We start from the raw sequence: 14,410 nt of genomic DNA, 5'->3' as shown, positions 1-14,410 counted from the left end.
AAAAATGCTATCCGTAATAAAGCTATCAAAGAGTGGCTGTTTGTCAAATCAGAAGAAACACACTGCTTTTATAATCTTACAATTTATGCTGTTTACCACTTTTGCTCCCCCTCTTTTTTTTTAATTTCAAATTCTCAAAGTTTTCTTTAGAGGTTACTTACAGCACAGAATTCTTCAAAGGATATTCTTCCATCACCATCCTTATCTGCATTGATTATGGTTTTATCTACAATTTGCTGTAACTGAGTGTCTTTGAGATTGTTCCCAACCATCATCTTCAGCACCTGGAAGAGCTCTCCATTTGAAATATAACCATCTTTGTCCATATCATAAATGCGAAATGCAACTGGAGAAGTAAAATATATATATGTAAAACTTCCAGTAACAAATCTGGATGTAGTCGGAAAAGAGCAATATACATTTGTGTGCTTTGCATTAACAGCAAGTGATGACACAACCCCACACAAACTGAGCAATATACTGCATTTTAAGTGAGATTTCTAACAGCCTTTTTGTTTCACCCTGAAAAACATGAAACTTCAGAAACAATACAATGAATGGTGTCCTACTATTGAATTGAAAAGAAAAAACTAACTTCAGAAATGTCAATTGTACTTGTTTTAGCACCAGCAGTAAGAGAACTGTAAACACTGAACTGGAAAATCTTCACCTCAACAAGTACTCAGGTGGCAGTTCATTTGCAAGCAGAAAAATTACAATCTTGCAGAAAACAGATGAACCAAAACTTTGGTTACTTTGCTGCCAAAATCTGTCATCAAGACTGAATTTATTTTTAAACATTTCAGTATTGAAAGCTACATCCATGACTGAATCTATCCCTTCCTCACGCCAAAAGCTTGGGTCATGTTGCGTTCCTGAAATGCAGTTCTCAAAGAATTTAGTGCTGTTCTATTACAGTAGCAAAAAAAAAAAAAAAGTAGTATTATTCTTATGCTGCCATAAAACAATGGACATTGCTACACAGTACTGTGAACTAAGAATCCTTACTTTTTAAATTTTTTTTTTTTTTTTTTTTTTTTTTTAAAACTGGGAAGCAACTTAAGATGTTCAGAAGGCAACCTCCTCAAGCCTTTCCTGCAGAGATAAGCTCTGGCAAATTCTTCATGCAAATGACAGTGTGTGCAAAAAGTTTACAATCTATGTTCATGATATCCCACTTCTTAAAAGTATCTGCATTTGTTGGTTTCTCAGTGGTAACTAACATAAGTAGTTTGAGGATCAAAAATTTTTTAAGAAAAATCAAAATACTTACATCTCAACTTCTGTTCCTTATCTCCTTTGACACTGAACTGGGAGACTCCTTCTATAAATTCTAAAAGAACACAAAAAAAGACATTTACAAAAAAAAGTGTCTTTCGTAATAACCCAAAGAAAATCAACCTTCAGAAGTTTTTAAGAATTGTAAAAAGAATCTAAATTACCCTAAAATCTTTAAAATATTGCCTACTGTGTAGCACATGCTTTTATACTTTAATGTTCTATATTTCAAATGGAATGGGAAGTACTCGAAATCCAATACTGAGCTCACTGAACAGACACACCAGAATTGAAGTAATTTTGTTGCTAGACTTTCACAAGAATCTGATCTAAAACTCCATTAAGATCTCTACTAAAGCTGCTCCAGTGGAGAGTCTAATAGTACAGGTCCTCTCAAGACTGGTTTCTCAACTTAAAGCAAGAATTACATTGAAACTGAAAACTGCTCTAAAACAAATTCTTAAAAAAACCCATATTTCTATAAGAAATAGGGTAAAAAACAAACTTTAGACTGTTTAACACTGGAGTTGCCAAAAAGTAAAACCCTTGGATGTGATATGTCTGGATGAGATACTGTAACTTTGCTTCTTAAGAGTCAGGAGTGGTAAAAATGACAACAGTGCAAAACTGCAAGCTAAACTGTGGTACAGAATGAATACAGAGATATAGCAATATAGCATTAGGTTGAAAGGCCTACTACAGTTTCAGCAAGTTTTGAGACATTAAATAAACAACTCCTGTATGAGTCATCAACAAAACACTCAACTAATAACTTGATTTTTTTTTAAATCTTTAAGCATAATAGTAATATCTAGGAAAAAAAAGTGTTTAGGTCTTTCAATAATAGAATGCACGTTTCCTCACACTACTAACTTTTATTTTCATAGAATCACAAAATGGTTTACGCTGGAAGGGACCATTAAAGATCTAGTCCAACTGCCTGCCATGGGCAGAGACACCTTCCACTGGACCAGGTTGCTCAATGCCCAAATCAAGCAGGCCTTGAACATTTCCAATGATGGGGCATCCACAACTTTTCTAGACAACCTGTTCCAGTGCCTCACTACTCACAGCATAAAAAATTTCTTCCTTATATCCCATCTAAATCTACCCTCTTTTGGCTTAAAATCTTTCCTTTGAGCTTCCCTCTGAGACAGAAATAAAGGAATAAAATTAATCAACTTGGCCAGATGTCAACAGAATTCACTGCCACTTACTGCAGCAGCAGCATTTTATTACAATGATTATAACAATTGATTTTGACAACTTCCTGTTCTCACCCAAAAGGAACAGCTCTTGGTAATTACATTAATTACAGCTTACTGTTACATACAATATACCATAATCTTTCATCACTGCCTGTTTTTCACACAGGAATTTTCGAGAGTTACATACATTTAGTGCTTTGGAAACTGACACGAAGAAAGTCTCAAAAACTTAACACACTAGTTACACTGTATTTCTTCCTATAGAAATTTAAGGGGTTTTGTAAAGGTTAGCAGCCTTTGTACATAAACATTTTATGTTAGCCTGTCAATACAAATGTGATTTAATACCTTTTTCCAATTAAAAAAATATCAAGGAAAATGGATTAACCTTTTCTAGTCAAGAGCAATGAGAAATAGTAAGTATCAGCCTGAACAGAAGTTAGACATTAAGGGTCAGAGACTGTTTTAACACCAACTAATAATGAAGATTTTTTTTTAACCTGCTGGCTCTTTAAATCATGACTATGTAAAATAAGTCCAAATTTTTGGAGGAATGTACCAAATTAAAAAACTTTTGTTTTTCACTTGAAATGTGTGCCTAAGATCACAAAAAGAATCCTGGAAAGAAAGTATCAACAGAAACATTTGGACCACTTTCATAATTTAGAAAACTATTTTCAAAACACTCCAAAAGACAGATCTCACAACATTTGGATAATTACAAGTTATCCACAGACACACCAGTTACACAATCTACCTCACTTTCTTCAGCCTAAGAATATACTTCAGATAGCACCACAATTAAGAGTCTGAATTTGTGTGTTTCGAGAGATACTTAATAAGTAGCCCTAAATCAGAATGACCTGAAAAGCTAAACAATTTGCTCTTTCAAGCATTTCTTTCAGGAATGCATTGACCTAATGCATCAGAGAAACTAGTTCTACTGATACTTAGTTACATTAGGAATTAGACCATTATATTGATTAACAAGGTTTTTTTCACTCTTCCTTTCTCAGCATAAGTAAAATTTGAATTCCAAGGCCCCAATAATTCCAGTAAAATTCTATCACCTGCCATAAAGCACCATATCTTACCTTTGAAGTCCACTTCTCCATTTCCATCTGTGTCAAATATATCTATTACTCGCTGTACTAATGGGTTCTGTTGCAATTCAGGTAAAGACATGAACTCTTCCACACTCAGAGAACCAGAGTTGTCTAAATCAAGCTTCTTAAATCTCTTTCCTAGTCGTTTTATCTCATCAGCATCAACTGAAAAGAAAAAAAAAACACCCTATTCTCAGAAATGCTTTAGTAAATCCTTTTCCAGTTAAACACAACACACATTTCTTCATTGCTTTCCTACCAGAATTTCTCCTACTTTATTACAATTATTAAACACTCATATAAGATTATAAAGATGTCAAATTCTGAGAACAAACACAAGTCTTTTATTTTTATTTTGAAAAAACTTTACCTTTTATCCTCCCTGCACCAGCCATAATACAGTTCACTTTGTCACTCGCTGAACACATGCTGACACAACATTTTTCAGGACTGAGGATACTTAGCTAGTTCTTAGTCAGACAGCTTTTACAAATACCAGGTAAGAAGAAATTAAGGGAGAGAGAATTTTCTTTGAAGGAGCTAGCATTATGTTTACAGTAAGTTAGATAGACAATTATATTAGTAAACATAATTAGAAAAACTAGTACTTCTTAAGCATACCAAATGTATGCTATCTTCTGGGATACACGACAAGTTAAGCAAGTGTTAACCTGTGTTTCCCACTGTTGAGCAGTTATCACTCCCCTACTCAGAACATCACTCAGACAGATGTAAGAACTTTGACATACTTGTAGCCATGACCTGCATACATTTGGGTTTTCTTGGTGCCAGAAGTTAAAGCAGATTCAGGTTCTATAGCAGGTTCATCTATTCTCTTCAAATTTAGAGAATCAACTAAAGCATATACCTAGTACCCTAACTTTATAGCTCTGATTTTGCAAAGAAAAGACTAAACCTGTGAATCCACAAGCATCACTAAAATATCTTGTACTGTTACTGCTGAAAAGCTTGAAAAAAATTTTCCCTGTAACAACCTGAGAATTCCCTATCAGCAGCTTGAATTACAAGACTGAAGTTAGTTCACAAAAGTTCTTGCCATGTTTAGGTATGAAGGAGGAACTGAGGTTCCAAGAAAGTCCTAGAAAGTGGCCAGCATATAGCAAATCACAGCAAACATCTTACAGAACCTGAAATTTTCAAACTCCCTGTACCAATTTCTTTCCTAACATTGTTAGGAAACAATGTTAGGAAACATTTCTTAGCTCCATTTTGTGCATTTGCTCCAATACTAAAAGAAACTAATAAAATACTAAAAGAAATGGCTTCTGAAGTTCTACAAGGCACATACGTAACACTTGAGCCACTTCAAATCACATTCATGTTTTAGGCTTTTTTACAAGTGCGGCATAAAAAACTTAAGTCTTTCTGATACGTAAGGTCAGTCAACATACAGAGCTGCAGCCGATTCAGAGAACTGATCTTCTACCAGGGCAGTAATAAACTTCCACTACGATGTCTTGATAATCTCTTCTAAAAACCAGACAGACAAATCCAGAGATTCATTCTGAAATACTGCAGTTGTGTGTAAGGGAGAGAGCATGCCAGAAGTTCAGAAGCACACGACAACTTTCTGTCAAGACTCATTTTGCCTGAAGAGTAAATTCTGACACTTTGCTGTTTATCAGTCTTAGTAACTGCTCGCAACTACAGAGGCAGAGGGCAAAAAAAGGATCAGTAGGCCCAGAACAATTTTCCCGTCACCGTGCCAGGAAGCAACAGATCTGATTCTGCTTCTAGGGCTATAAAAATAAGGTTAAACAGCATTTGCAGAGGTTTAGTTTCCTCAGTTTCCAGTATGCAATTTAGCATTTCAATTATTAGGCTCTCGACAGCAATAAAGTCACATTCCTTTTGCTACCAGTTCAAGCAGAAGTCTAGAACATGATTGAAGGTGTGCCCTTAACAGCATAACATTGCACTGCAGCATCAAGAACACATTACTGTCAACACAGGTACACAGAAACCCCTCTGGATCACACAAAAGAAGCGGTATCACCATATGGCAAGCTATGTGCAGAACATAACCATGAGACTAACAGATGACAGAATTAGAAGAGAATGGCAGAGTTACACTAGCAATTAGCCCAAATAGTTACTTATGAGTTCTGCCAGCACAAAACACTTCTCACCAATACACCAAGGTATTTGTAAACTCCTGCTTCTGTCCACAGAAACTCCTTGCCTTCCATCTTACTCAAAATCTTAAAACTGTAACTTGAGTCAGTCAGGGTTCGAAACTGTGCATATTATCAACACGTACTCCCTGCCCTGCTACCACAAAGTTACCAGATCCACCAGTTTAATGCAAAACCAGAACCTTGACAAGCTGTGGGTTTTTTTTTCCATTTTTATGGCAAGCTCTACTCCTGACTTGCAACTTGCATACAAAGAATATCCTAAAAAAAATCCCCACAGCAAAGCATTTGAAAAAGCACAGAAACATTGTGTGGTTTGTCACACTACATATGTAAACACATTTTCCAAAGCAAAATGAAAGCATGAACAGACATAATTTATACCTGTATTAGAATAACGTACGTTAGGACTTTTCCAGTCATTACATCAGTCTCTCTACTTTTATTAGTCATGTTTAAAATGTCCTGGTCTAACCGCAACTCTCCTGCTTTTTTACTTGGTCTCAGGAACATCATCTTTCAAGTAACTGGTCATTATTTTTTTAAGACAAATCCCTCACAAATGATCTGTTTTTGAAATCAGAAGTTTGCAATCACATTTAGAACTCATGCTGGGAAACCATCAAATTCTGAGACAGTTCCTGTTAGAACTATCTCCTACTGGAGAATACAAGAACTATAATACCAGGTGCAAGCATTATTTAGTTCTTTAAAAAATGAAGTTAATTTTAAAACAACTAAGGAGTAAATTGAGAGTAGTACAGTGTCTATAATGTACCTTTATCCTTTTACCAGGATCAGTGAAACCTCACTTCCATTATTAATAAAAGGACTAGCACTGACTGTAATTGAAAGATTAAAGCCTCCTAAGCAACCTGAAATACTTCACAGTTCCATAATTTCACTAATTCATAATAAAGAAAAAAGAAAGCAGCATTAACATAGCTGGATCTCCTCTTCCTTGCCACACAAACTAATGAGTTAATGAACTGCAAGTTTTGTAACATTTCTAACTTACACTTAGGAAAACATGAGAATCAGGACACAGCAATGACATTTTTACAAATTAGGATGTAAATAAATAGATGCCTGAGCCAGGACTGAAGACCAGCAGTGATGAAATAGCATTTTCTCAGAACCCCGAAGTAGCATTAAGCAAAGTCTTATTTCATCCAATCTATTTCTTGGTTTGGGAGCTAAAGTCCATAGTATTTTTCGCCAATTATATAACCACAGACTGAAAGCGAGACCCAGAGTTCTGTTAATGGTGTGCTTTAAAGTGGAGCTAGTTACCACGTATCCAAGCCAGTCAAACACTGCTACACAGCTTTAAACTCGGTTATTACAGCCAGAACAAAAGACTGAAGGGACCATCTCTGCAATCACACTGGTCTACTATAGTAAAGAGATAAGATCTTCCACAGAAGTTGTGCTAAGAAATCAAACTTTTACTAGAAAAGTATTTCATCTCAAGCTAGTCTATCTCTATTTTTTAGCAGGACCAACCAATATGAATAAAAAAACCCCACATTTTATTGGGACATTCTGAGATTGATCCACTGCATACAATGTTAATAATAGATGATACACTGAAGACACATGCTCTGCCATCACCTGCTGGGCATCAGAACCATCGTTCAGTTAAACCGCCCTGCATCTGCAATTTGACAGATACTTAAACTTAAACTAGCAATGCTTAAGAGAATATAAAGCACCAATGATTTTTTAAATTTTTTTTTCAAGATTGTAGTCAAGGAAGTCAAGATTATGGATGACAAAGGCAAGAATCAGACAAAGGGAAGAGGTTGGAGAGGCATGTAGAATACTTCTCAAGAACGTTGGGGGTTTTTTTTGTTGTGCTGAACTGTAGCAAAGCAGCAACTGCTTTTCAATTATGAAATTAAAGAATAGTCGTCATACATAGAAAAATGTTAATTATTCTTTCTCCACATATAAACGCATGTAATTTCATAACTCAGTCAGTTCCAGTTCAACAGCAATACCGACTAGGTACAGATGTTTAGCAACAGTTTCTACTAGAAATAGAATTACAAATTTCTCATTCCAGACCTTTAAACATTCAAGCAAAGGGTTTGCCTGCACTAGTGATATAAGTGAGGTTCTACTCTTGGGAGAAGAAAACAAGTCAAAGAACAGTACTGAAGAAATTAGTATCTCTGCCAAAAGTTGACCAAGTATCAGTCTCATGGACACACCACGGATGAGAGTACTTGAAGAAAGCAATAATGAAAAGTCAAAGTCATTACAGGAATAGAAAAGTTTTCTTTAGAAGTTTGTGAGCATAAAAGCCCCTGTTTGTAATAAACTTTATATGGATAAAGATAACAACTGCAGATCAGTGTTTCATAACTGACTATACTCATATAGTTTCATATCAGAACAATTTAATTTTTTCCTTAAATACAAGTACCTCAACTACCTTTAAAACACTTTACACAAGTTGAAATTTAAAAAACCTATACATTTTTTAAAAATGCATATTTCAGTAACATCTTGGTCTTCACAAAATGGCTTTAAAAAATAAAATAACAAGAATACAAAGTAAGGGATGAACGTATGTTGTGGTTTAAGCCAGTGGGCAACTGAGCACCACAATGACCACAAAAGAGGGCTGGACAAAAGAAGAGGACTGAGAGGGTTTTTGCTCACCACTTATGGTCACAGGCAGAAGACAGACTCATCATAGGCAGAAATAATCAAAACAATATATTTTTGTTACCAGTAACATCAGAGTAGAACAGTGAGAAACACAACCAGACCTTAAAGTCACCACCTTCCCTAACCTATCCTTTCCTTCTGGGTTCAGCTTTGTTCCTGGTTTCTTTACCTCCTCATCCCTTGCACAGGGGGATGGGAATAGGAGGTGAAGTCAGTTCATCCCATGCAGCCTCTGCTGCTTCTTCATCTTCAGGGGTAGGCTCCTTCCTCCCACTCTGCCTCTGCTTCCACATGGCACCCTTCCCACGGGAAACAAGTCCTCCACAGAAGTCCAATGTGGGTCTGCCCACGGCTGCAGTTCCCTCATGCATGAACCGCTTCAGCACACATTGCCCAAGGAGTCAAGGCCTCTTCAGGGGCAGTCACCTTCTTATGTGGATCTGTCTCACAGCTGAACCTCCACAGGTGGACTGACCTGCACTCTCACCACAGGTCGCAGGGGGAACCTTGGCTCCACACACCTTCTCCTGCCCCCTCTCCTTTATTCCTTCACTGACCTTGGTGCCTACATAGTTGTTCTCCTCACATCCCACTGCTTTTCTCTGCTGCAAGTCTCTTCTGATGGTACTCTGAAGAGTTCCCATCTCTTTTTATCTCTCGGACTGAAGCTGTAGCAGGACTTGAGCTTACGTTGGGCCCAGGGCAAAGGCCGCACCACCTGCACCAACGCACTGGTAGAGGTCAGGGTAAGAGAGGGTGGGGCGTGCACTGCATCCCCCTTAAATACAAGAATTCACAGGGGCATTGATTGGCTTGGCCCTGGTCAGAAGCAGGTTTGACATTGTCCTGTAAAAAGCTAGTAGAAGCTCTCTCAGTGCCAATCTCCATAGCCTTCCTCCACTACTAAAAAACAAAATAAAAATCCCCTCACAGAAAACCCAAGCCTTATATTTGCATAGTTTTTGTCTATTCTTTCTTCCTTCAATTCACAGTCATCATTTTTGCTAACTACCTCTGCCTGGGCTGAACTTACCTAAAGACTACAAAACGTTTTCAAGGTTTTAAGGTTTGTTCAGTGGATTTGCTTTTAATATTTAAAATGAAAACAGCATACACTGAAGTATAACAACAGATTTCAATAATACCCTATATTAATTTTTTTGTTCAGATTTCCTCCTCTAACGCACACATACAAGAGTCCTCATCTATGATTCATGTGCCCCTTTTAACAAGACCACTTTTTCCTCAGTATCTAGCAACAGACTGACTCAAAATTTCACATAGCTATCACTGAAGAACAGCGTACTGAAATAAATTTTCAGAGTCTTAACAAAATACTTCTTTCATCCTTTTCTGAAGGCTCCTTACAGACAACCTAGTGCCCAAACATCCTGAAGCTACACTGGAAATGCAAGGCACAAGGTAGTACAGATAGCTGGAAGGACTGACGGTGGCAGTAGCAGACAGAAATTTACAAGACAAGCTCAGGAGACCAGGATAGAGAAAACACTAGGAAATCCAAGGAGGTCCAAGTCCACAATAGTGTAAATAGGGTGGTAACATCACTGAGCAAAATAAGTAGGATCAAGCTTTATTTGTATTATTTGAGGCAGAGTTTGCCTGTGACTCATCACAGAGATCTGAGCTTCCTTAAGCTCTGGCTGCAGTAAGTGATCCTCTAAGCTCAGACTCAAGTTAGTCTTCTTTATACTTTACTCACCAGTCGACATGAGGTTCTACACTTCCTATGCTTTTCAGTGGAATCAAAAAGTATTCTACCACCCTGGCACTGATGCCAAGCTTACAAATTCACTAACTGGCTAGAAATAATATCTGTTAAGTGTTTTTCTTTAAAACGCTTTGCTGGTAACCCAGTAGGAACATTGTTATTCACTGTTTTAAGGCACACAATTATTTATTTCATAACCCATTTTTAATTTAATTCACCTTTTAAGTATCTTACACGACAAAGTGGGGTACTTTCAAAAGATTCCTCTTTCATCTAAGTATTAAAAATTCTTGAGACAACAATACCTGCTTCATATCTTGAATTTATTTGCATGTATCCAAAAATGTGATGAATCAGGTTAAAATGCAAGGACTCTGTGCTTCCAAGAAACGACATGCAAATACTTTCTGTAACTCCCATTTTAGTACAGGAGCTTTATCTTCCAGTTGGACATTTGCTAATATATTGATACATACTACTGCATACCCCGCTCCCTTCCCCCAACACAACAGCAGAGGATGACCCATTATGCTTTAAAATAATTGTTTGCTTCAAGCTGTTATTCAAATAACTGATGCTCAGATAGTATTGTAAAAAGCATTCATGTTGCAACTCAAAAAGCTTCATTAAATTAAAGCAAAGTTTCTGGAGTGCAGTGTGTTCTACACCGAAAAAAGTAATTTCAGAAATATTTTTAATGGTATTTTTTCTAGTCAACATAAAGGTACATGGCTAGCCTCCTATTAATATGACAGACAGTAAAGAACACCTTAAAAATACAGATCTCTCAAATCCACTATATTCAGTGATATTTTAACAAGATAATTGCTTATGTATTCAGAAGCACTGTACATTCATTGCTGAAGAGTACACAACACTTACACAGGCATTTGCAAAGCATACAAGCCTTAGAAAAGCTCTTACTTCTCAGCAAAGAGGTGCTGAGCATTTCTGACATCTATTTACCTAAATGTTTAAACCTGTATTTAAAAGGTTGGCTTTTCAGATACTTTTAAAATACTGGTTCAAACATGTAACTAACAAACACCAAACCAGATTGTCATCACAGAGAGCCTAGTTTCCACATACTTTTCAAATAAGAGATCGTTATAAAGAAGAACATTTTTAAGGTATTAGAAAAAAGATTTTTATAAATAAAACATGTCCTGAAGTTTATTTTAGATGTCTCCAGGTTAAAAAAATATATGTTTTTTCCCCTATAAGAATGGACTGTGGAGATATCAAAATAAAACAGACCTTCAGCAAAATCACTCACCTCTATCTACAGTCTTGTCTAATTCACGACTACAGTATTTCAGAGTAGCAACCAAGACAGCCATTTCAGTCTTGGAGATCAGATTTCAAAAAGATGATGCCCTTGAGAACACATTCAACCACTTGTCTTGTATATGCTTAAATGTAGCTGGCCTAATCCTTTTCATGACTTCAGATGTGTCTTTTACAATTTCTTACGTTAGAAAAGAGATACTAGTCTCCTTAACCTAAAACCAAAATGTATTATAAAATACTGCTTATACCATAAAATACTATAAACTACTTTCTACTACAAAATATTGTTTATTATACTATAAAATAATTTTTCTTCACAGCTTTTTTGCTATGATAAAATTTTCTTACGGGTAATTTGACATAGCTTGGCCGACATCAAATTTTCACCATGTAAAACAGCACTAGATTTTCAGCAATTTCTCAGACACAGTACAGCTGAGAATCAAAACCATACTGTTTTAAGGAATTCAACAACAATAATTCACCCACTGAAAATAAATAATGTTTTAAAATGAGAGAAGAAGAATGTTCTCGACTATTTAATGGTGCACATCCTCTGCATAGTATACTGAATTTGCTTCCTGCAGCTGCCAAATTTAAAACAAAATTATTCTTATAAAATGAGACCTCAAAATAGCAACTGCAATACCAAGCAGAGGTTATGATCCAATGTCACCATGCGAACAGTATAGATACATTATTGCTAACTGACAGTCTCCCAGAAGTCTAATCATTCAAAAAGCCTTATTAAATGATCATCAAAAGCACTGTCTGCTCTTGCCCTGAAAAAATTCTGTCCTGTCAGTGACAACTACTTGGAAGCGGCATGAACATTTAACATCTGAAGGAGGAGGCAAGGATCTACTTACTGGACTTAATCACAGATATGGTACTGTACACATCTGTGCCCTGAACAAGCCTTTGCTCTTTCAGGATATTCAGGCATGCAGAATCTTTAAGCACAGTGCAGTAACTCTAGTGATTAGGCATAATCAAGCAAAGGGACATCTGTGATAACTACATCTTCCCTAGTGTATGTAGTCATGTTGCCCAGAGAAGCAGCTGGTTAACTCTCTTCTGTGAGAATGGCCATCAAAGCAGAAAAAGCTTGAATCATGTGAAGCCTCAGATTTACACGATGTTATCCTTTCATGCAGTTTATGCACAGCATATAATGGGGAAATCTGACCTTTCTCTGCAATAAAAGGGGTCTAACAAGCTCAGTAATAATCCTTTAGGTTGGCAATTGCTATCAATGAATGCAGCGTGTCCTGGAATCAAAAGATAAGGATGGCAACACTGTTTACAACTGTGACAGAGACACATCTAGTTTTTAAAAAAAACAAACATCTTCAGAATCCAGTTTTTTCCCCAAGGAAAAACTGACCAATGGATCAGTAACTTAAGATTGGTATATATTATTCAGGAAAAGACTACTGAAGCCTTAATCAAATATGAAACTTCCAACCACGTATTCATATTTAACAAAATACACACTGAGAGCATAACACAGCAATGCAGTGCTGTGGGTAAGACTTTCAAGTGTTTACAGACTGATGACTCAGATTATAATTCACATGGACATGTATGAGGCATACTGACTAGCTTATTTCTCTGAAAAACATTTAGAAAACAATTCCTCCATGATTGCTTATTTTATATTACTGTTTGACTTACGAGACCTGGAGTTCAGTTATGACTAGCATTGTGAAAGCAGTCTAAAAGACAGTCCCTATCTTGTAGAATTTCTTATCTTGTTTAAAAACAAGATCTGATTCACCAAAGATGAGGAATTCTATCAGGCAGGCCATACATATATACACAGCTCTACAAAATTTAGTGCTGAAAAAAAACATTCAAGGAAAAATGCAGTTAAAATTAAGTACGCTTAGCATACCACCACTGGGACATTTCACAAGACAACCCTTTCTTTGGTCAGCTTTAGGCAAGAAATACTTTGTTATTTTTACAGGGTAGACTAATCTCATGAGACTGAGCAATGAATCTTATGCACACATGGCCAAAAAGAGAGTAAGACTAAGTGGCTTCTCATCTAAATGCCTGGCTGGAAGCATTCACTGGAAAAAATACTTTTAGCTTCGACCTCGCTTTGCTCTAGGGGTGCAAAGACAGCTTAGGCAATGTACTTTGCCCCAATGTAGCACATACTCCACCACAGGCTGTTCCTCATCTCCGAGGAACTGGCACTGCGACTGATGAGAAAGCCTCACCAGTGAGCAACCAGTTATAATGCTTCACTGTACAGACATCAAAACTATAATGAGTTTGTTCCGCATTCCAATAGAAAAATTGAAAAAAAAAAAAGTGATTTTTTAAAAAAAATTGATTTTTGATTCTACAATCTAACAGCTAAAACTATTATTTCCAATGTAACCTTTATTATTTCCAAAGGTAATCATTAACCTTTTAATTTTATTCTTTTGGTTAGTATATAAACTGCAGAATTTTTCAAGCACTAAATTCATACATTAAAGTTGAACATATTGATTTCCAAAGAAGACTAACCTCTTTAACAATATAATGTAGAAAGTTAAAAAACTTACAGTGGGAGCACATTTCCAAAGGGTAGCTTGCCTCATTTCCCTGAAACACAAAAAAACAAAGTTGTAATTATTCCCAAGGTATCTTAGAGGAACTATTTAAAGTTTCAGCACTGTAAAGATGTCCAGCAATACAAGTTATATGGTTATTTAAATACACATACACACACATACATTTGGGTTGGTTTTTTTTTAAACCCAAAAACCACGGACAGTTTTTTATTTGGACAGGTCGATGTTGCCAAAACATACAAAGAAATACAAAACCACTGAGAAGTCACCTCTGAGGAGAATTCTCTTTAAAATATCAGCAGTCCACATGATAAGAACTTCAACACCATACTCTCATATATTGTGCAAATGGTACTTTTCAAGTTAAAATACTGAATTTCAAGACTTCACA

General features: G+C 36.3%; 1 protein-coding gene across 1 annotated transcript in view; it reads right to left on the bottom strand.

Annotated features, from left to right (window-relative positions):
- Window positions 1-14,045, bottom strand: part of PPP3R1 (protein phosphatase 3, regulatory subunit B, alpha) — an 18,316-nt gene extending 4,271 nt beyond the window's left edge. Inside the window, exons 1-4 of the mRNA XM_010179383.1 lie at window positions 14,011-14,045; window positions 3,581-3,757; window positions 1,274-1,333; window positions 162-346 (exon numbers count right to left, since the gene is read on the bottom strand). Of these exons, the coding sequence (XP_010177685.1) occupies window positions 162-346; window positions 1,274-1,333; window positions 3,581-3,757; window positions 14,011-14,023 (435 nt within the window). The 5' untranslated portion in view covers window positions 14,024-14,045. The remainder of the gene's footprint in view (window positions 1-161; window positions 347-1,273; window positions 1,334-3,580; window positions 3,758-14,010) is intronic.
- Window positions 14,046-14,410: the final 365 nt, after the last annotated feature.

Source organism: Mesitornis unicolor, unplaced genomic scaffold (genome assembly GCF_000695765.1).
Source record: "Mesitornis unicolor isolate BGI_N332 unplaced genomic scaffold, ASM69576v1 scaffold432, whole genome shotgun sequence".
In the NCBI taxonomy this organism is placed as follows: Eukaryota; Metazoa; Chordata; class Aves; order Mesitornithiformes; family Mesitornithidae; genus Mesitornis; species Mesitornis unicolor.
The sequence above is the reverse complement of the archived record's forward strand: the minus strand, read 5'-3'. Positions and strand labels throughout refer to the sequence as shown.